Source organism: Oryzias latipes, chromosome 5 (assembly GCF_002234675.1).
Source record: "Oryzias latipes chromosome 5, ASM223467v1".
Taxonomy (NCBI): Eukaryota; Metazoa; Chordata; class Actinopteri; order Beloniformes; family Adrianichthyidae; genus Oryzias; species Oryzias latipes.
In genome coordinates, this window is record NC_019863.2 from 4,739,393 (window position 1) to 4,761,890 (window position 22,498).

The window sequence follows — 22,498 nt, forward strand, 5'->3', positions numbered from 1 at the left end:
ATCAAATTTTACATTATTTAACATTTATTTTTTCAAGAAACTTGATATTTGAAAAGTAAAAGTAAGCAGGGCTTGATGTCTACGTGACAAAAGATGCCAGAGATCAGATGGGTGTCAAAAATACTCAAGCAAAGAGGGGAAAACTATGTGACCAAATAAAGGAGGTCATTTGTGTGGGGGGGAAGACTGATCTCACTATATAAGAAGGAGGGCAGAACACCCACAAGGACTGTCAGGCAACCAAACAAGGTGAGTGACTTACAGGGGTATGGCCATCCCCGCCAGGCCTTTTATGTTCAAGGGTTTAATTGACCTGTGAATTACAGAACCATCATTTAACTTGTGATCTAAACAGATTTTTTTTTTTTTCAGAAACCTACTTCAACCATCAAAGGCATTTTCTCTGGACAGAGAGAAGAAGGTAATTTTCATCCAAACTTAAGTTTGCTTTTTTTAAATAATCTTATTTATTTAAGTCAAAACCTGACTTCAGGTAGGATAAATACCCCTGAAGTCATACGTTAACAGTCATTCCAAAATAATTAACATACTGGCAATATTAATTCATTTATCCTTCACTCCTGTTATCGTGGTGAAATCTTACCTTTAGTTTCCATCCATCACCATCAAGAAGGATTTAACTTGATAAACGCATCCTTCTCTTAAACAATCTTTTTCACTGCTGGATTAGCAAATTTTTTTTTGTTTACACACGCTTTTTAACTTGCTTTTCCAGTAAAGAATCATCATGAGTGGGGACGCGGAAATGGAGTGTTTTGGCGCGGCAGCCATTTACCTCCGCAAGCCAGAAAGAGAGAGAATTGAGGCTCAAAACACCCCGTTTGATGCAAAAACTGCATTTTATGTGTCTGAACCCAACGAGATGTACCTCAAGGGAAAACTGATCAAGAGGGAAGGTGGCAAAGCCACTGTAGAGACACAGTGTGGAAAGGTAGGAGCTCAATGTTTACTGCTCTTTTTTTGCTGCTGATCCTGATGAACATTCATTTCCAAAGTGCACAATACAGTTGAAGTGTGCATCTGGTGTGCTACGATTGACTTAAAAACTTTTTAAATCATTGTTATTATTTTATTTAAAGTTTATTTTTAAGTACCACTAAAGATTTGAAGCCAATCCTTTTTTTATAGTCTAGATGAAGCATTTTCTGTTTGTATGAATAACGTGTTAATAATGATGCTTCCATCTTTCTGTGTCAGACCCTCACAGTGAAGGAAGATGAAATCTTCCCCATGAACCCCCCAAAGTTTGACAAGATTGAGGACATGGCCATGATGACCCACCTCAATGAGCCTGCTGTGCTGTATAACCTCAAAGAGCGTTATGCAGCATGGATGATCTATGTGGGTTTGTTTCTGATCTTCACATCAGAGCCTTTAAGTCCAGAGAACTGTTAAAAAATGTGCACTACAACTGATCATCTGTGACTCTACAGACCTACTCAGGGTTATTCTGCGTCACTGTAAACCCCTACAAGTGGCTGCCAGTGTATGATTCATCTGTCGTCGCAGCGTACAGAGGAAAGAAGAGGATTGAAGCTCCACCCCACATCTTCTCCATCTCTGATAATGCCTATCAGTTCATGCTCCAAGGTACCAACTATTTCTAGGTCATTGGAAGAACAGCAGCCAAACTTTAGGATCAAAACATAACTATTGAAACAACATTTCTTTTTCTCACAGACAGAGAAAACCAGTCCATCCTGATTACGTAAGAGACAAACCAAGTTTATTAAATAGATTGTGTCTGAAAAGCATTAAACATTATGTTACAATTATTATTAATTTTTAACCTTAACACTCTCTAACCCAGCGGAGAATCTGGAGCAGGAAAAACTGTCAACACCAAACGTGTCATCCAGTACTTTGCGACAATCGCAGCAGGTGGAGGAAAGAAATCTGAGCCTGTTCCTGGCAAAATGCAGGTAAGTCAAGTTAATTCAAAAAGCGACATCAAATAAAAAACCTCCTAAAACTATTGCTGATGAAGTAGTTTCGCCTGCAGGGGACACTGGAAGATCAGATCATTGCAGCAAACCCACTGCTGGAAGCTTATGGCAACGCCAAGACTGTGAGAAATGACAATTCCTCAAGATTTGTGAGTCCCTTTTTTACCTTTTAATTTGAAATGGTTCCTTTTTTCAAAACCACAGACATATCAAAGGTTTATTTCCGTGTTTCTCCTGTTTCTCCTTCTCAGGGTAAATTTATCAGAATTCATTTTGGGTCAACTGGAAAGCTTGCTTCTGCAGATATTGAAACATGTAAGAGATTTTTCAGAGATTTCTAAAGTTGTTTATAAAATAAATTGTGTTTTTTCACTTAAATGCCTCAAATTGAATCCAAATAGATCTCCTGGAGAAGTCTCGGGTGACATTCCAGCTGTCTGCTGAGAGGAGCTACCACATCTTCTACCAGCTCACAACAGGACACAAACCTGAACTAATAGGTGGGAGTTTGTGACTTCATTTGTCAGCTTCCAACTACAGTTTACAAAAATGCATGAACACATTCTTTGTGTAAAAAAGATTTATTAATATTGGAAAATGATTTGATTTTCTTACTTCAGAGGCACTCCTCATCACCACCAACCCGTATGACTATCCCATGATCAGCCATGGGGAAATCACAGTCAAAAGTATCAATGATATTGAAGAATTCATTGCAACTGATGTAAGGACTTGTTGAAAGGCCAGAGAGCATGCACAGCTTGTAAAACTTAATGAAAACTGTAGATTTGTTCTTTCTGGTGACACAAAGACTGCCATCGACATCCTGGGATTCACTGCAGAGGAGAAGTTTAGCATTTACAAGCTGACTGGAGCTGTGATGCATCATGGGAACATGAAGTTCAAGCAGAAACAGCGTGAGGAGCAGGCTGAGCCTGATGGCACTGAAGGTATTTTATACTTTTTTGACAAGGATCAACTTGAAGGATACTGTCTTAAGCAAGAGCTTCAAACTGAACCATTTTTTTCTTTTTTCAGTTGCAGACAAAATTGCATACCTGATGGGCTTGAACTCAGCTGATTTGCTGAAGGCTCTTTGCTACCCAAGAGTCAAAGTGGGGAATGAGTTTGTGACGAAGGGTCAGACTGTCCCACAGGTGAAATGTTCTCCTGCAACCTAATGTTCTGAATCATGAGACATTTGATAGCCTCACCTCTCAGAGTACAGTGGGGTAAAAAAAACTTTAGTCAGCCATCAACTGTGCAAGTTCTCCCACTTAAAAAGAGGAGAGAGGTCTGTAATTTTTATCATAGGGATACCTCAGCTATGAGTGACAAAATGAGAAAAGAAATCCAGAAAATCCCATTGTCTGATTGTTAAATAATTTATTAGTAAATTATGGTGTAAAATAAGTATTTGGTCACCTACAAACAAGGAAGATTTCTGGCTGTCACAGACCTGTAACTTCTGAAGAGGATCCTCTGTCCTGCACTCGTTACCTGTATTAATGAAAACCTGTTTGAACTGGTTATCTATAGAAAGGACACCTGTCTGCAACTTCAAACAGTCACACTCCAAACTCCACTATGGCCAAGACCAAAGAATGTCAGATGGTCGGATGAAACCAGAATAAAACTTTTGGTAAAAACATGTTGTGTTTGGAGGAGAAAGAATGCTGAGTTCCATCCAAAGAACACCACACCTAAAGCATGGGGGTGGAAGCATCATGCTTTGGGGCTGTTTTTTAGCAAAGGGACCAGGCTGGTTGATCCGTGTAAAGGAAGGAATGAATGGGAACATGTGTGGTTCAGATTTCGAGTGAAAACATCCTTCAATCAGCATTGAAGGAGGTTTTCAGCATGAGAGCAATCCCAAACACACGTTGCCTGGGTAATGAAGGAGAACCATTTCAAGGTCCTGGAGTGGCTTAGCCAGTCTCCAGATTTCAACCCCATAGAAAGTTTTTGGACAGAGTTGAAAGTCTGTGTTGCCCAGAGACAGTCCCAAAAACATCACTGCTCTAGAGGAGATCTGCATGGAGGAATGGCCAAAATACCAGCAGCAGTTTGTAAAACCTTGTGAAGACTTACAGACAACAAAGGGTATAAAACAAAATATTGACCTGAACTTTTGTTATTGACCAAATACTTAATTTCCAAGTTACGACTAAATTCTTAAGAACAATCAGAAAATGTCATTTTCTGGATTTTTTTTCTCATTTTAGTTGAGGTAATCCTTTGATGAAAATCACAGATCTTTTTCATCTTTTTACGTAGGAGAACTTGCACAATTGGTGGCTGAGTTAATACGTTTTTGCCCCACTCGAAAACCCTGATAACCCAATAATCTTTCCCTTTTGACCATTTCATTGAAGGTCAACAACTCTGTGTCGGCTCTCTGCAAGTCTGTCTATGAGAAAATGTTCTTGTGGATGGTCGTCAGAATCAATGAGATGCTGGATACCAAGCAGCCCAGAAGCTTCTTCATTGGTGTCTTGGACATTGCTGGCTTTGAAATCTTTGATGTGAGTGTGACCATCCATTACTTTCATGTGTATGTAAAATGTACAAAGGTCAAAAACAACATGTCTAGAATGTTTTCTTTCTGTTTAGTTGAATTCAAGTCTTTTCAAAGCCATAAACAGTCAAATGTTTTTTCCTTCCAGTTCAACAGTTTGGAGCAGCTGTGCATCAACTTCACCAACGAAAAACTGCAACAGTTTTTCAACCATCACATGTTCGTCCTGGAGCAAGAAGAGTATAAAAAAGAGGGAATTGAATGGGAGTTCATTGACTTTGGCATGGACTTGGCTGCTTGCATTGAGCTTATTGAGAAGGTAAAGATCCAACAGACAATAAAACGTACAGAAAGTCAAACTTCTGCTGTTAAAAGTCATTTGATCTTTGCAGCCAATGGGCATCTTCTCCATCCTGGAAGAAGAGTGTATGTTCCCAAAGGCAACAGACATTACCTTCAAGAGCAAACTGTATGACCAGCATCTGGGGAAAAGTGCTCCATTCCAGAAACCCAAACCAACCAAAGGCAAAGCTGAGGCCCATTTCTCTCTGGTCCACTATGCTGGCACTGTCGACTATAATGTCCTTGGCTGGCTGGACAAGAACAAGGACCCTCTGAACGACTCTGTGGTCCAGCTCTACCAGAAGGCTTCAACCAAACTCCTGGCTCACCTTTATGCAACACATGCCTCTGTTGATGGTTTGTGCTTTGAAGTTTCTTTCTTGTTTTCTGTTTGATCAGTTTGTGAGTTAAATGTGTTTTTTGCTTTTGTCGCCCACAGCTGAGAGTGGAGGTGGAAAGAAAGGTGCAAAGAAGAAGGGTGGCTCATTCCAGACAGTGTCTGCATTGTTCAGGGTAAGCTCTAAGGATGGTTTTCAACATGTTTGGGAAGAACTAAAAGCTTCATTAGCTCATTTTATTCACTTCTACAGGAGAATCTGGGCAAGTTGATGACTAACTTGAGGAGCACTCATCCACATTTTGTGCGATGTTTGATTCCAAATGAATCAAAGACTCCAGGTTTGAATCATAATAATAATTTCTTTCTGATTTTAGGCAAAGGAAACTGCTGCAAAAATTCACTAAGGCTGATGTGAGTTTGTCTTTAAGGTCTCATGGAGAACTTTCTGGTCATCCACCAGCTGAGGTGCAACGGCGTGCTGGAGGGCATCAGGATCTGTAGGAAAGGCTTCCCAAGCAGAATCCTTTATGGTGACTTCAAGCAGAGGTAGCAAAACTTTTCATTTAGGGACTGACTTAAACTGCCGAATGAGTTCAGTTGAATGAATAAAATCTTCCCCTTCAGATACAAAGTATTGAATGCCAGCGTCATTCCTGAGGGACAATTTATTGACAACAAAAAGGCCTCAGAGAAACTCTTGGGCTCTATTGATGTTGACCACACGCAGTACAAGTTTGGACACACAAAGGTAATTTCATAATGCTGATTAAGAAACTGTTATCTCTATGTAAGTAAAGCAAAACCCCAGTAAAGAATCATTGTGTAAACATGTTTATATTGATCCTCAGGTGTTCTTCAAAGCTGGTTTGCTTGGAACTCTAGAAGAGATGAGAGATGAGAAACTGGCAGAGCTGGTCACAATGACTCAGGCTCTCTGCAGAGGATTCCTTATGAGACGCGAGTTTGTCAAGATGATGGAGAGACGGTGATGCATCCATGTCTCTGATGATGTGGTCTACATTTGACCTTCAGCCTAATTCTGTTTTCTTTTCCCTATGTGCCACCAGAGATGCGATTTACACCATCCAGTACAACATCCGCGCTTTCATGAATGTCAAAACCTGGCCGTGGATGAAACTGTATTTCAAGATCAAGCCTCTGCTGAAGAGCGCAGAGACTGAGAAAGAAATGGCTCAGATGAAAGAAACATTTGAGAAGACTAAAGAAGATCTAGCAAAGGCTCTGGCTAAGAAGAAAGAGCTGGAGGAGAAGATGGTTTCTCTGCTCCAGGAGAAGAATGACCTGCTGTTACAAGTGCAGTCTGTGAGTTTGTCTGAACAATGCTCCAATATTGGGGTTTTTATTATCCATACTCTAACTGAATTAATAAAGAATCATCCTTGCATTTAACTGTAGGAGGGTGAAAATCTGGCTGATGCAGAGGAAAGGTGTGAGGGGCTGATTAAAGCCAAAATACAGCTGGAGGCAAAGCTCAAAGAGACTACAGAGAGACTGGAGGATGAGGAGGAGATCAATGCTGAGCTGACTGCAAAGAAGAGAAAGCTGGAGGATGAGTGCTCCGAGTTAAAGAAGGACATTGATGACTTGGAGCTCACTCTGGCCAAAGTGGAAAAGGAGAAACATGCCACTGAGAACAAGGTTCGAATCTCATCTCTGATGAAACTTTTTCTTATGGTATTTCTGTCTAAAGAAAACCACCATATACATCTGTTTGTGTTAACTTCTACAGGTCAAGAACCTCACAGAGGAAATGGCTTCTCAGGATGAGACCATTGCCAAACTGACAAAAGAGAAGAAGGCCCTCCAAGAGGCCCATCAGCAGACTCTGGATGATCTGCAGGCAGAGGAAGACAAAGTCAACACTCTGACAAAGGCCAAGACCAAGCTGGAGCAACAAGTGGATGATGTGAGTCTTAGGACTTCTGAGTGTCATCTTTATGTTAGTAAACCTGTAAACCCATTTGTGGATTTGGATTTCTCCCAACAGCTTGAAGGTTCCTTGGAGCAAGAAAAGAAGCTCCGCATGGACCTTGAGCGAGCTAAAAGGAAGCTTGAAGGAGATCTGAAACTGGCCCAGGAATCCATAATGGACCTGGAAAATGACAAGCAGCAGTCTGAGGAGAAAATTAAGAAGTAAGAAAAGAAGTTTGATTGATAGTTGATAGCAGAAACAGAAGCTCTTAAATAAGACTGGAACCCCTCTTCTCCTCTAGAAAGGACTTTGAGACAAGCCAGCTCCTGAGCAAGATCGAGGACGAGCAGTCTCTGGGAATTCAACTACAGAAGAAGATAAAGGAGCTTCAGGTACATTAGATGCTTTGGCTTTCTGAGAGCAGGTTTAACATAGAGTCATGATGACTGAGTTGTTTTGTTTTTAGGCTCGCATTGAGGAGCTGGAGGAAGAGATTGAAGCAGAGCGAGCTGCTCGGGCCAAAGTGGAGAAGCAGAGGTCGGATCTCTCCAGAGAACTGGAGGAGATCAGCGAGCGCCTAGAAGAAGCTGGAGGAGCAACTGCAGTTCAGATCGAGATGAACAAGAAGCGCGAGGCTGAGTTTCAGAAGCTGCGGCGGGATCTTGAAGAGGCCACCCTGCAGCACGAAGCCACAGCTGCAGCTCTACGCAAGAAGCAGGCTGACAGTGTGGCCGAGCTGGGAGAGCAGATCGACAACCTCCAGAGAGTCAAACAAAAGCTGGAGAAAGAAAAAAGTGAATACAAGATGGAGATTGATGACCTCAGCAGCAACATGGAGGCTATTGCCAAGGCAAAGGTGACAACATTAGAGTTTTTCTTCAGGTAAACTGAACTGTAGTTCTGTGGTATTCTAAACTTCCTTTTGTATTTCAGGGTAACCTGGAAAAAATGTGCAGGACCTTGGAGGATCAGCTGAGTGAGCTGAAATCCAAGAACGATGAGAACGTTCGTCAATTAAATGACATCAGTGGACAAAAGGCTCGACTTCAGACTGAAAATGGTACAGACTTCACTTTCCTATAAGGATCTTTCAATTTTTTTTTCTTAACTAAAGTCACCATTGCATCACACAAATAAATCCTCTTTGTGAGCAAAGCAATGTGGAAACCTCTCAAATGCTTTCGCTTTGATTCACATTTTCAAACAGGAGAAATTGGCCGTCAGCTGGAGGAGAAGGAAGCGCTCGTGTCTCAACTGACCAGAGGAAAGCAGGCTTTTACGCAGCAGATTGAAGAGTTGAAGAGGCACATCGAGGAGGAAGTGAAGGTAAAAGTCCTGAGAAACAGAAACACAAAAAGGAAAGCAAAGGCTCAGAGGACCATCAGTGTTAAACTGGGATTCTTGTTTGGCTTGTAGGCTAAGAACGCTCTGGCTCATGCTGTCCAGTCAGCTCGTCATGACTGTGATCTGCTCAGAGAGCAGTATGAGGAGGAGCAGGAGGCTAAATCTGAGCTGCAGCGCGGCATGTCCAAGGCGAACAGTGAGGTGGCTCAATGGAGAACCAAATATGAGACTGACGCCATTCAGCGCACTGAGGAGCTGGAGGACTCAAAGTCAGTCTAAGTTTGACTTTTGTCTGCTTCTGATTGCTACTAAAAACATAATAAATTATCTCTATTTTTCACAGGAAAAAGCTGGCCCAGCGTCTTCAGGATGCTGAGGAATGCATCGAGGCTGTCAATGCAAAATGCGCCTCTCTAGAAAAGACTAAACAGAGGCTTCAGGCTGAAGTGGAGGACCTGATGACCGATGTAGAGAGAGCTAATGCTGTGGCTGCCAGCCTGGACAAGAAGCAGAGAAACTTTGATAAGGTACAGCTTGGCCGTCATGCTTCACCACAATATTTGCTGTTAAAATGCTTAATAGACTGCTGCGCTCTCAGGTTCTTGCAGAATGGAAACAGAAGTACGAGGAGAGCCAGGCAGAGCTGGAAGGAGCTCAGAAGGAGGCTCGCTCCCTGAGCACAGAGCTGTTCAAGATGAAGAACTCGTATGAAGAAGCCCTGGACCAACTGGAAACACTGAAAAGGGAAAACAAAAACCTGCAGCGTAAGCCACTTAACAATGCTCAAAGACTATCTTCTATCTTCTAAAACATCCCAATATTTAACATGTTTGTCATTCTGGCATTGATGTTTGCTTCAACAGAGGAGATCTCAGATCTGACTGAACAACTTGGTGAAACTGGTAAGACAATCCATGAGCTGGAAAAGGGGAAGAAGACTGTGGAAAGTGAGAAGTCAGAAATTCAGACTGCTCTGGAGGAGGCAGAGGTAAAGCTGAATTCCACTTATCCAGTTTACCCTCAGTGACAGCAGCTCTGCATTGGTGAGATCTAAAAGAAATCTAAAAACAGAAAACATTTAAATGAGAATAAATGCAACCAAATCTTCACAAGTAAAATCATGTTTTTGGTGGTACAATTGGCTATTGTTGATAGTCTCACGCTTTGACAGGCTACGCTGGAGCACGAGGAGTCCAAGATTCTCCGTGTTCAGCTTGAGCTCACCCAAGTTAAGAGTGAAATCGACAGGAAACTTGCAGAAAAGGACGAGGAGATGGAGCAGATCAAGAGGAACAGCCAGAGGGTGATTGAGTCCATGCAGAGCTCTCTGGATGCTGAAGTCAGGAGCAGGAATGATGCATTGAGAATCAAGAAGAAGATGGAAGGAGACCTCAACGAGATGGAAATTCAACTCAGCCACGCCAACCGGCAGGCCGCCGAAGCCCAGAAACAGCTGAGAAATGTGCAGGGACACCTCAAGGTACTGCACTGAGAGGATTTCTCATGCAGCCTTCCGACATGCAAAGGAACCTAACATGAAACATCTGGTTGTATCTTCACCGTAGGACACCCAGCTCCATCTTGATGATGCCATCAGAGGCCAAGAAGACATGAGAGAGCAGGTTGCAATGGTGGAGCGCAGGAACAACCTGATGATGGCTGAGATCGAGGAGCTGAGAGCTGCTCTGGAGCAGACTGAGAGGAGCCGCAAAGTGGCTGAACAGGAGCTTGTTGATGCCAGTGAGCGTGTGGGACTGCTGCACTCTCAGGTGACCATCACAAAAGCACAGACGATGAAGGTTCAGACCGAAAAGCTGAACTAACTCCCATCTTCTGACAGAACACCAGCCTCATCAACACCAAGAAGAAGCTGGAGGCTGACCTGGTTCAGATTCAAGGCGAGGTGGAAGATGCTGTCCAGGAAGCAAGAAATGCTGAAGACAAAGCAAAGAAGGCAATCACTGACGTGAGTCACCGTTCCCTCATCTGTGTGACAAAGACTTGTTTCACCAAAACAGCAGCAGGTCTGATCAATGAGAGCAATCACTGATGTTTCAGGCTGCCATGATGGCAGAAGAGCTGAAGAAGGAGCAGGACACCAGTGCTCATTTGGAGAGGATGAAGAAGAACCTGGAGGTGACTGTGAAGGACCTGCAGCACCGCCTTGATGAAGCTGAAAATCTGGCCATGAAAGGGGGCAAGAAACAGCTCCAGAAACTGGAGGCTCGGGTAAAAACACATCTTTGTTTAGTGCTGTCAGTTTTGCTAGTCACAGCCTCTACTCAGGAGTGGGCGGTCATGGCTGTCCTGTGTTCTTCTAGGTGCGTGAGCTCGAGAGTGAAGTTGAATCTGAGCAGCGCAGAGGAGCAGATGCAATTAAAGGCGTCCGGAAATATGAGAGAAGAGTAAAGGAGCTCACCTACCAGGTAAGAAGCAGACGTCTCCTCTTTTAAGCCATTTTTAAAGATGTACAAAATAAAAAGGCTTAATGAAATTCAAAATTCAGACGGAGGAGGACAAGAAGAACGTTGCCAGACTTCAGGATCTGGTGGACAAACTGCAGTTGAAAGTGAAGGCCTACAAGCGACAGGCTGAGGAGGCTGTACGTTGTTTCAGCTCATGTTCCTGCTGCAGTATTAACACACATATTTCCTTTCTGTTGAAATCTGCTTGATGGAGCTAGAGTTCTGTATCCCACTTTTGCCGTATTTCCTCTCAGGAGGAGCAGGCCAACACTCACCTGACCAGGTACAGGAAGGTGCAGCACGAGCTGGAAGAAGCCCAGGAGCGCGCTGACATCGCTGAATCACAGGTCAACAAACTGAGGGCCAGGAGCCGGGAAATTGGAAAAGTAAGTAACTTTGATGTGTTTAACCACCAAGTTTATCTCATGTAGCACTAATGTTTGGCTTCCAACTTCAAATGTACTGAAATCAATCAAAACTCTGAAGAATGACTGGACTTCACTGCTTATGGTCAGAACCGAAGCTCCTTCATGTATTTCTTTTCTGTTTCAGGCAAAGGAGGCAGAAGAATGAGAATAAATGTTTATTGGAGATCAAATGAGAATCATAAAATATGACTTTTCATTATAAACTCCTAATAAAAGATTTCAACCTGCAGTCAGTAGTCAATCAATTATTTTTATTTGAAGTCTTGTCCTTAAAAAATGTTCCGTAAAAATGTATCAAATAGTTGAAGTATTTCTTCACACAATCCACAAACTACTCGTCCTTAATTGAAGAACTAATAATAATAATAATAATAATAATAATACATTTTATTTATAAGGCGCCTTTCTGGGCACTCAAGGTCGCCGCACAGCATGTATACAGTATAAAAAAATACAATAAACCGGGTAAAACAACAACAACAATTTAAATACATACACAATTAAATTAAATGTATATAAAAACATGAAAAGGTCACTGTTAAAGTGAATAGGCCATTTGGAAAAGATGAGTTTTTAGCTTTGATTTTTAAATGTGGCAGTGTGTCAGTGTTGTGGGGGTCAGGGGGGAGTGAGTTCCAAAGCTGGGGAGCAGAACAACTGAATGCCCGGCTCCCCATGGTGACAAGACGGGCGGAAGGGACAGAAAACTGGATAGAGGAAGAGGAGCGGAGGGAGCAAGCAGGTATGGCGATATGAAGGAGGTCAGAGAGATATGGAGGTGCAAGGTTGTGAAAGGCTTTGAATGCATAGAGCAAGATTTAGTACTGAATGCAGTATGGGATGGGGAGCCAGTGAAGCTGTTGAAGGATAGGTGTGATATGGTTGATGGAGGGAGTGCGTGTGATGATACGAGCAGCTGAATTTTGAACCAGTTGAAGTTTATGGAGGTTTTTTTGTGGGAGACCAAACAGAAGAGAGTTACAGTACTCCAGGCATGAAGTAACAAGGCTGTGTACGAGTACAGCAGTGGACAGAGGAGTGAGAGAGGGCCGGAGACGTTGGATGTTGCAGAGATGGAAGTAGACTGATCGGGTGACGCTGTTTATGTGAGAAGTGAAAGAGAGACTACTGTCGAGGATGACACCCAAACTCTTTACCTGAGGGGAGGGAGAGATGGTGGAGCCGTCAATGGAAAGAGAGAAATGGTTGGTTTTGCTCAGGGTGGATTTGGTGCCTATCAGAAGAAGTTCCGTTTTATTGCTATTGAGTTTTAAAAAGTTTGAGGTGAACCATGATTTGACTTCATTGATGCAGTCAACCAGCGCTAATGGAGGCAGTGTGGAGTTGGGTGGGCTGGAAAGATAGAGCTGAGTGTCATCCGCATAGCAATGAAAATGGATATGGTGTTTTTGGAAAATATGACCAAGTGGGAGAAGGTAGATAATAAAGAGGAGTGGACCGAGGACAGAACCCTGAGGGACACAAGTTGTAATAGGGACAGAATGAGAAGTGAAAGATTTCAGTTGGATAAACTGAGTACGGTCAGACAGGTAGGAATGAAACCAGGAGAGGACGGTGCCAGAGATGCCAATAGAAGAGAGTCTGTTCAGGAGGATGGAATGAGAAATGGGGTCAAAAGCTGAACTGAGATCAAGCAAAAGGAGGATGAATAATAAACCAGAGTCAGCAGAGAGGAGAAGGTCATTAGTGATTTTTAGAAAAGCAGTTTCAGTACTATGAAGGGGACGGAAGCCAGTTTGGAAAAGTTCATACAGATTATTGGAGGACAAATGAGCATGAAGCTGAGCAGATACTGTTTTCTCAAGAATTTTTGAAATAAATAACTTCTTGGAATATCAGCAACTTAAATCAATTTTTACTAAAAAGTTTAAATACAAAAACATTGATTTAAAGCTGCAAAGTCTCCCTGGTCTCCCGTAGCTAACTCCATGACTTAAGGGGTGGGGGGGGCCTGGTCGTCGCTGCTCCTTGCCCTTCTGCCGTGGTTTGGGGTGGCGGTCGGGGCCTCCGGTGCCCGGTGGGGGGCGATGGGGGCTGTGACGGAGCGCCTCTAGATGCAGCCACCTGCGCACACGCACACACACACACACACAAGCATACCCATGTAGTTTTTCCAGTCATATTAACCTCTTACCTCATTTTCAGACGCTGTGTCGCGAGGCGGGCGCTCCTTGGGTGGGTTGTGTTGAGGGTGCACACTCAATACGCTTTACCGGGAGCCATTTAGAACCGCGAGTGTCAAACAGAGGCGACGCCTAGTCAGCTGTTAAGACGCGACCAGGAGGATGACGTCATCAGATAGATGTGTGGAAAAAACAACTTTGTCATGTAAAATTCTGTATTATTGTTTGTAGCATTTTGGGATGAAGGGATTTATCCCTAAATGGTGTGGAATTATTATATGTTTTTTTCTTTATTTATTTTCTTTGAAATGGTTGGCAGAAATTGCCATAAGGACAGGAAAATGCCTAATCAAAGGTCTATTGAGAATTCAGCCTAATGGAGGGGCTTAGACTATATAAGAGGGAAGGGTTGGTTGCCGCGGGCGGGCGATGAGGGAAGACATGAATGTGCTCCTCTCCTGTGTAATGCTGTTGAACGTATGTAAAATTTCACTGAGGATTATTGCACTTGGGGAATTGTGGAGAAAAATAAACCAGTTGCAATTGGAACATGACTGCCTGGATCTGTGAAACACCCATCCTCATCACAAGTGGTGTCAGAAGTGGGATGGCAAGTCGTGGCAAGAAGGCAGCTCTCCATCCCGGGCATACTGGATTACGCTCACAGCCCCAAAGAAAACCAGACCTGGCCACAGGTGCGGAAGCCGAGTGGGACACAGAAATGACCTCGGAAGAGGAAGAAGAGAAGCCCCACCCTGGCCTGGGACCATCAGGTGGAACAACTGACCTGCTTACCATGATGAAAACCTTCCTGGAGTCCCAGCAGAAGAGAGAACAAGGTCTCATACAGGAGTTACAAAAACTTAGGGTGGCCCTCCAACCTTCAGCCCCAGCATTAACAACACCAAGCATGCATTCAGCCAGCAGCCCAAGATTGGTGCTTCCAACACCCTCTGCTCGTCGTAGTGCTGGTACCCCCTCCACATCCTCATCTGAACCTGAAACTGGGACTGACCGGCAGAGACCTGAGCCCAGGCCCAGGTACTACATGCAGCCAAAGATTCCTCCCTACCAGGAGGGAGAGGATATTGAAAACTATTTATTACGTTTTGAGCGGATGGCCAAGACTTGGAAATGGCCAGAGACAGAATGGGCATGCAGGCTGGTTCCTCTTCTCTCTGCCCTACCCGCCAATTTTAACTGCACCCCCCCTAGGACACACACCCCTCCCCCCTCAAAATATACATTCCAACATAAACACACACACATGCACACACACACCCTCTCAAACACACATACACGCACACACATTTTGCAAGGAAGATGGGACCTAGGACCATCTGTCCCCTACCCCCTCCTTGGTGGGGGGTACGGGGCCCTTGGCAACGGCGGCCGTATCCCCTGGGTGCCGGTTTCCTGGGCCCGGCGGTGCTCTCTCCGCGCGGGGGGGGGGGGTCACATTACACCTGAGCCGGGGGTGTCCGTGTCCCTGGGGAGTGGGTTCTGGTCCTTGCCCCTGAGCGCTGGGCCCCGCCAAATTTCCAACTGTGGCCGAGCCTGGTCGGGCCATGTTTACAACATCCCTTGTGGGCCCCCCGGGGTGCTCCCCTCCTGGGCGGGGGCTGCTGGCCCCTGCCTTGCTCCTCCCTGGACCAACCATGGGCCGGGTGGGTGGCTGCCTGGAGTGTGGGGCGGGTCTCCCGCGGGGGTCCTGACTTGTACCTGGCGTTGGGCGGGGGGATGCCCAGAACTCCTGGGTGGTGATGGGGTGCTCGTCTGGGGCTGTGGGCACCCTTGTCGTCTCCCGGCGCGGCGGGGGGGCTTCTCTCCTGGTTGGGCTGGGGCAGCGCTCTCTTTCCCCCCATGCCTCCCTGCTCTCTGGCTCTGAGGGCCTGGCGGCGGTCCTGCTGGCCCTGGCCTGGGTGGCGGATGTGGTCGCCCAGGGGGCGGTTGTTCCCTGCCTGCTGCCGTGTGGCATTGGGGGGTTCCGGCTGCCGCTGCTGCAGCGGCGGGGGTCTTGGTGTGGGGATGGCTGGGCACTCTCCCTCCTTCTCTCACATTCCACCATCCATTTTAGAAGAACATAAACACTCACCTGATCACAGGTGTTAGCTCACCTTTGCACTAATAGTTTGCATGATTGAATGAATGAAATATTTCACACTAGTTGGTTTAAAGGCATAAGTATGCGTGTGTGAACACTTTTTGTTATGTGTACATGTTGACATGTGGACATTTTTGCAGCTAGCAGGTGTGTTGATAACATTTGAGTGTGTGTGTGGACAGGCCCTGCCCTTTTTGTACTACATTTGAACCTTACCGTAATGATAAACAACCAGTAAACTTGCTGCTCTATGCTGCTTCATGGTCTTACCCCCCCTCCTATTATCACCCTCCTACCCCCCCCCCCCCTCTCTCTAACATCCCTCTCTCTTCTTCCCTTCTGTCCTTTTCCGTCCGGTCCAAGACCAAAGATTTTCAAACATGATTGAAATTAATAAAGTTTGGCCTCAATTACAAAACTTTATTAAAAAGCCGCCAAACTTTATTAAAAAGCCGCCAAAACGCTTTTCTGCGTTTTGGCGGCTGTTTACATCTCCCATGATGCATCTTGATGATGATGGCTGCCGCTCGTCCAAACGGAGTTTCATGCACTCCCGACCACTGTGACCCAGGACATTGCCAACTTAAGGAAACTGTTCAGAAACTTAGACTGGAGCTCAGAGAAAAATCTGCTCTGATAGAAAAAATTCTATCAGTATCTGCTTCCCAGTCTAAGTACATCCAACAACTACAGCTTTCCATTAACACCAACCGCTCCCTGTCTCAAACCCTTCCATGGTTTGGAGAAATTCCCGCCGAAGCCCATTCCACCGCCACGGAGAGTAACATCATTCAAATTTGTGGCCGTAAAAACAACGGGTGGGAGCGGATGGACGGGGCTCCGAGCACCACCAACACCAGCTCTGCAGGGGAGGCCAGGAGTCCACAGGACCTCCATGAAGACCAGGCCGATGCCGGGCCCAGGGCTCCAGCCCTCTGCTCTACGCCCAAACAGTCGTGGGCTGAGGTGACACGTCGCGGCCGGAGGATCTGTGGGTCCAAACCCAACAATGCCAGCTCGGAAAACCTAAAGCTGACCAACCGCTTTGCCCCGCTGGCTGAAGACCTCACCGCGGCGTCAGCGACCCGAGCGGGCTCACCGGGACCGACATCGGGCGGAACTCCTACCGTGGCATCCGGCTCTGCTGCTGGTCCCAGCCAGGCGACGACTCCCGCTACCACCTCTACGGGTCCAACGGCGTCTGCTGCTTCGGGGCCCGCTTTGCTGGAGTCTGACCAACTCGCGCTTCTTCCTGGAGCCGTGACACTGGCCCAGCCGCCCGGATCCTCCGCTGTTCCGCTGGTGCCCGGCACGAGAGGGAAACGCCGCCGTCTGCTGAAAGAGGCGGTGGCCCGACGCTCAGGCGAGCTTCCCCGGGGCTCGCGCGCCGCATCCTGCGTTTCACCGGCTTCAGGGGATCCACTCTCCACAAGAAAAACAGTTCTTCACGCTGGATTACTGTCTGCCCGGAAACACCGCTCTGGAGCTCCCAACTCTCCACCTGAACCCCCTTTAGCGGAGGCCGCTGCTCATCACCCCGCTGGGAGACCCGGACCTGTGCAGCAGCCCGTGCTCATCGTGGGAGACTCCGTTGTCCGGCATGTCCGGGTCAGAAGGTGCCACACACACTCACTCTCTGGAGCGGTCGTCAATGACATTAAAAACTCTGCTCACCAACTTTCTGTCAAACACCCCTCTGCGAAGACTTTCATCATACATGCAGGCACCAACAACATGAAACTGCAGCAATCAGAGACTCTGAAAATGGACTTCATCCACCTGATTCACACCATCCAACAGTTAAACATAAACTGCATTATATCTGGACCACTACCTGCACCCCGTTATGGAGACATCATGTTCTCACGCGTCCGTCAGCTTCACATTTGGTTAAAAACATACTGTCATTCCATAAACATTTCATACGTTGATAACTTCACAACCTTTTACAATAGACCATACTTCTTTAAATCAGATGGTTTACACCCCAACAATAGTGGTTCCCGTCTTCTCAGCATGAACATTGATCTCACCCTCCGTTCTTTCAAAACCATATCCAGCTGACGGTTGAACAAGGACATCCACACCCCTGACTCATCATTCTCTGCCATACAGCATCACATACCAGTCCGCATCACCAATAGACATTCAAATCATTTGCATTCATATCCACGTGCCTCGCATGTTACATGTCTCCGACCAATTCACACATCAGTCACAAAACCCATGACATGCACACATCAGATTTTACCCACAACCATGAAGATGGCTCTTTTAAATGTCAGATCACTTTTAAATAAGTCTTTTATCATTAATGATCTGATTTTAGACCATGATTTAACCTGTTTGTTTTTAACTGAAACCTGGCTTGGCTCTGATGCACCAGCTATTCTCACTGAGGCTTCTCCACCTAATTTTAACTTTTTATTTTCAATCAGGGGAGGAAAGAAAGGTGGAGGTACAGCATCGATTGCTCTTAAAACAATATCATCTGAAAATGTTTTAATTAGTAAATATTGTTCATTTGAGCATCATGCTTTTCTTTTTGGAGACCCACCTGTTCTAACTGTCACAGTATACAGACCACCAACCCCTCCTTCCTGTTTTATCGAGGAATTTTCTGAATTTTTATCATCTCTTCATATTAGGTACAATAGGATTTTAATTACTGGTGATTTTAATTTGCATGTTGATAATTATGATGATATCTATGCCTGTGAGTTTTTAAATCTTCTAAACAGCATGGATTTTCAGCAGCATGTCACACAGCCAACTCACAACAGGGGACACACCCTGGACCTTGTCATTACCTATGGTCTGTCCACTGGGGTGTCCTCTGTTGTTGATTTGGCCATATCAGACCATTATTGTGTGTTTTTTGGTGTCACCAGTGAAATCCAGCAGGAAGCCTCAGTGAAAACTGTGAGGAAGCGGTATTTAACTCCTGAAGTGGCTGCAAGTTTTATTGATGTTTTTAAGCAAACTCCTGCTCAGATTTTACCTGCACCCTGTGATTTTATTGTTGATCATTTTAATAACAGACTTCAGTCTTCCATAGATGCAGTGGCTCCATTCAAAACGAAAACAATAAGAGCCACTCCTAAAATGCCATGGAAGACTGACGACATTAAGGGTCTGAAGCAGAACTGCAGGAGAGCAGAGAGGAAATACCGTAAGACGAATTTAATCATTCATAAAGACATTTTAAAACAACAACTCAAAATCTACAATAACTCAGTTAAACGGGCCAGAACCTCTTATTTTTCAAAAATCATTTCAGAAAATAAAAACAACCCCAAATTTCTTTTTAAAACAATTGATATTTTAATAAACAAAGACTTCAACAAGTCCTCCATGCCATCATCTAATGCTGCATGATTCATGGGTAAAATCAAAGCTATAAGATCAAACATGTCATCTATGCAAAACACGGATCTTAACAGACCTCCAGCATTGTTTTTACCAGAAGAAACACTGGGGAGTTTTGTCCTGGTTGATGCGGAGATGCTTGGTCGAGTTTTATCCCAAGTAGACACCACAACCTGCCTTTTAGATCCCATTCCCACTTCACTTTTTAAAACATTTTATGGATTCTTTGAGTCAGAGCTTTTAAATGTAGTAAACTGCTCTCTTCAGACGGGGGTCTTCCCCTCTGCCTGTAAGACGGCGGTGGTGAGGCCCCTTCTGAAGAAGAGTCAATTAGATCCAAAAAATCTGGATAACTATAGACCCGTATCAAACCTACCATTTTTAAGTAAAATAATAGAAAAAAGTGTCGCTACTCAACTGCATGAGTTTTTAAATGCCCAAAAAATTTTAGAAAAATATCAGTCTGGTTTTAGGAAAAACCACAGTACAGAGACGGCTCTTTTAAAGATCGTTAATGATCTTAGATTAAACTACGACTCACAGAAACTTTCTGTTCTGGTGCTACTGGATCTTAGTGCCGCTTTTGATACCGTAGATCACCAGATTTTATTAGACAGACTTAGTAGTCTAGTGGGCCTCTCTGGGAATGTTCTTAAGTGGTTTTACTCTTACCTTACAGATCGACACTTTTATGTAAGTATGGATACGTGCTCTTCAAGAATCCACGAAATAAGTTGTGGGGTTCCCCAAGGGTCGATTTTAGGGCCAATACTTTTTAATTTGTATATGTTGCCTCTTGGGGATGTCATCAGGAGACACGGCATTGACTTTCACAGCTATGCTGATGATACACAGCTTTACATCGCCGTGTCTCCTGATGACCTTGAACCGGTTAACACTCTTTTAAACTGCATTTTAGATATAAAGTTGTGGATGGCAGAAAACTTCTTACAGCTCAACCAGGACAAAACTGAAGTTCTAATCATCGGTTCTGAAGACAAGAGAGAGATGATTTTACCACATCTTCATAATTTTAAACCTTCTCAATGTGTGAGAAACCTGGGCGTACTTTTTGACTCTGAGCTAAATTTTATCCCACACATTAAAAATGTCGTCAAGACAGGATTTTATCATCTTAAAAACATTGCCAGAGTCCGCCCGTTCCTCTCTCTTGCCAGCACAGAAGTGCTAATGCATGCTTTTATTTTCAGTCGTTTAGATTACTGTAATGCCCTGCTCTCTGGTTTACCCAAAAAGTCTATTTCAAATCTACAGCTATTGCAGAACTCAGCGGCACGAGTTCTGACGAGGACCAGGGGGCGGAAACACATTACACCGATTTTAAAGTCGCTGCATTGGCTCCCTGTGCGTTTCAGGATTGATTTTAAAGTTCTTTTAATGGTTTATAAGTGTTTTTATGGTCTTGGGCCTTCTTATTTAAATGATATTCTTTTAAAATATGAGCCCTCGCGGACCCTGAGGTCCTCCGGTGCTGGCCTCTTAGTTGTTCCTAAAGTGAGGACCAAAACTTATGGTGAGGCTTCGTTCTGCCATTACGGTCCTCGCCTGTGGAACGGCTTGCCGGAGGGCCTCAGGGCCGCAGAGACTGTAGAGGTTTTTAAGAAGAGGCTCAAGACCCACCTTTTTAATTTAGCTTTTAGTTGATTTTAACTGCTAATTTATTCTATTAGTTTTATTATAGGCTATATTCTATACTATATTTCATTTCATTTTATGCATCTTATTCTCAGTTTTTTTTATATTTATTTATTTATTTTTTATTTTTTTATTTTTTTATTTTTTTTATTTTATTTATTTATTATTATTTATATATATATATTTTTAATAAATCTTATAATTTTAGTATCTTATTGTGATTTTAGCCCCAGTGTTTCTTGTGGGAGTCTTTTCTGCCAGGGTTGCCGGCTTGCCCGGTGGCTGTTGTTGCAGTTCTTGCCTTTGCTGGGGCGGCTGGGGTTTAATTTTGCAGCCTCACGGCTGTGAAGTGGACCCTGGTGTTGTCCCGGTCTGGGTTGGCGCTCTGGCGATGCTCCCGTGGCCGGGCTGGCTCCTGGTATGAAGAGATTCCCAAATGCCGTTTCCTCGCAGCAGAGCCGAGCCTTGTTTGTTTGTTTGTTTGTTTGCTTGCTTGCTTGCTTGTTTGCTTGCTTGCTTTTTTATTTATTTATTCATTTATTTATTTATTTATTTTAACTTGCATTGGTAGTCAACATTCATTGTCGTGGGTCATGTGCTTTAATGGAGGGGAGTGGGAAGGGTGTAGGGTGGGTTGGGTTTTTACTGTAATGTTGTGTGTTTTTTGTTTCTAATGTTAAAGCGCTTCGAGCTGCATGAAATGCATGATAAGCGCTATTTTATAAATAAAGTTTGATTTGATTTGATTTGATTTATTCAGGCATACCTTTGGTTTGTCTGAAGATTAATAACCCCTGTTGTTAAGGTAAAATATATCCAACACAAGAGGCCCTCAGTTCTCATCTGCCTGCCCAGCTGTTGGATAGGACAAAAAAAAGAAAAAAGAAAAAAAGAATTTTTGAAATGAATGGAAGGTTGGAAATGGGACGATAATTGTTGAGGTCTGTGGGATCTGAACCCAATTTTTTAAGTATGGGAGTCACAGCAGCAGTTTTCAGTGCAGGAGGAACAATTCCAGAGGAGAGGGAAGCATGGATTATGTTGGTGATGAGAGGACAAAGAGAGGGAGCAGTAGCTTTAACAAGGATGGTGGGCAGTGGGTCAAGCTGGCGTGTGGAAGGTTTTGATTTTTTAATTAATGTAGAGACTTGAGTAACTGTGGGTAGAGTAAATGAAGAAAACGAAGTGTCAGACGTAAAAGACGGAATGGAAGATAGAAATGGAGCAGAGTAGGAGGTAAGCTGTTGATGGATAAGGGGGATTTTTGTGGTGAAAAATGAAGCCAAGGTGTTGCAGAAATCAGCTGAATAGAGATGTGATGGAAGGGAGTTAGGAGGTTTGGTGATGTTAGAGAAAATAATCTTTGAACTTTCTTTATTTGAATTGATTAGATTGGAGTTGTAGGCAGATTTGGTTTCGGAGATACAATCTTTACATTGGAGAATGTGCTGCGTGTACATTTCTTTGTGGATAGTTAGTCCGGTTTTGGTGTAGAGTCTTTCAAGTTGGCGACCCTTTCCTTTTAACTGTCTGAGAGTGGGGGTGTACCAGGGTGCAGAGACAGATCTGGATTTGAGTGAAGCAAGTGTGGTGACGATGTGTTGTGGGTGTGTGTTGTAGTGTGAAACAAGTTGATCTGGACCTGTAAAACTGTCTGTATTTGGAAGTTCACTGATCAGGGCAGATAAAATCTCAAGGTTGATATCCTTAGCATTACGGAAGGTAATATTGCGTGAACGCTTGTGCTTGGAAAGAAAAAAATTGACACTAAATGTCACAAGCATATGGTCGGAAAACGGGATGAACTGCTCCACAAATCCACTTTAATGTTAAATCAAGATTTTTCTTTGCTGGATTTTCTTAAAAATCCAGAGTTTGTTTCCATTTT

General features: G+C 44.1%; 1 protein-coding gene across 1 annotated transcript; it reads left to right on the forward strand.

Annotated features, from left to right (window-relative positions):
• Positions 1-225: 225 nt before the first annotated feature.
• mmyhemb1 (myosin heavy chain) lies at positions 226-11,565 on the forward strand (the record flags this gene model as incomplete). Its single annotated transcript, NM_001161756.1, is given in 41 exon segments — positions 226-249; positions 373-421; positions 737-952; positions 1,219-1,362; positions 1,455-1,611; positions 1,702-1,729; positions 1,832-1,943; positions 2,024-2,116; positions 2,219-2,282; positions 2,369-2,467; positions 2,588-2,691; positions 2,779-2,917; positions 3,006-3,124; positions 4,343-4,492; positions 4,634-4,804; positions 4,878-5,184; positions 5,267-5,340; positions 5,418-5,505; positions 5,596-5,713; positions 5,792-5,915; positions 6,016-6,152; positions 6,235-6,490; positions 6,584-6,826; positions 6,918-7,094; positions 7,176-7,321; positions 7,402-7,492; positions 7,567-7,956; positions 8,034-8,160; positions 8,308-8,426; positions 8,517-8,713; positions 8,788-8,971; positions 9,043-9,208; positions 9,308-9,432; positions 9,616-9,924; positions 10,010-10,213; positions 10,285-10,410; positions 10,503-10,673; positions 10,766-10,870; positions 10,951-11,046; positions 11,164-11,295; positions 11,462-11,565. Coding segments are annotated over 39 exon segments (5,817 nt in total). The 3' UTR covers positions 11,483-11,565.
• Positions 11,566-22,498: the final 10,933 nt, after the last annotated feature.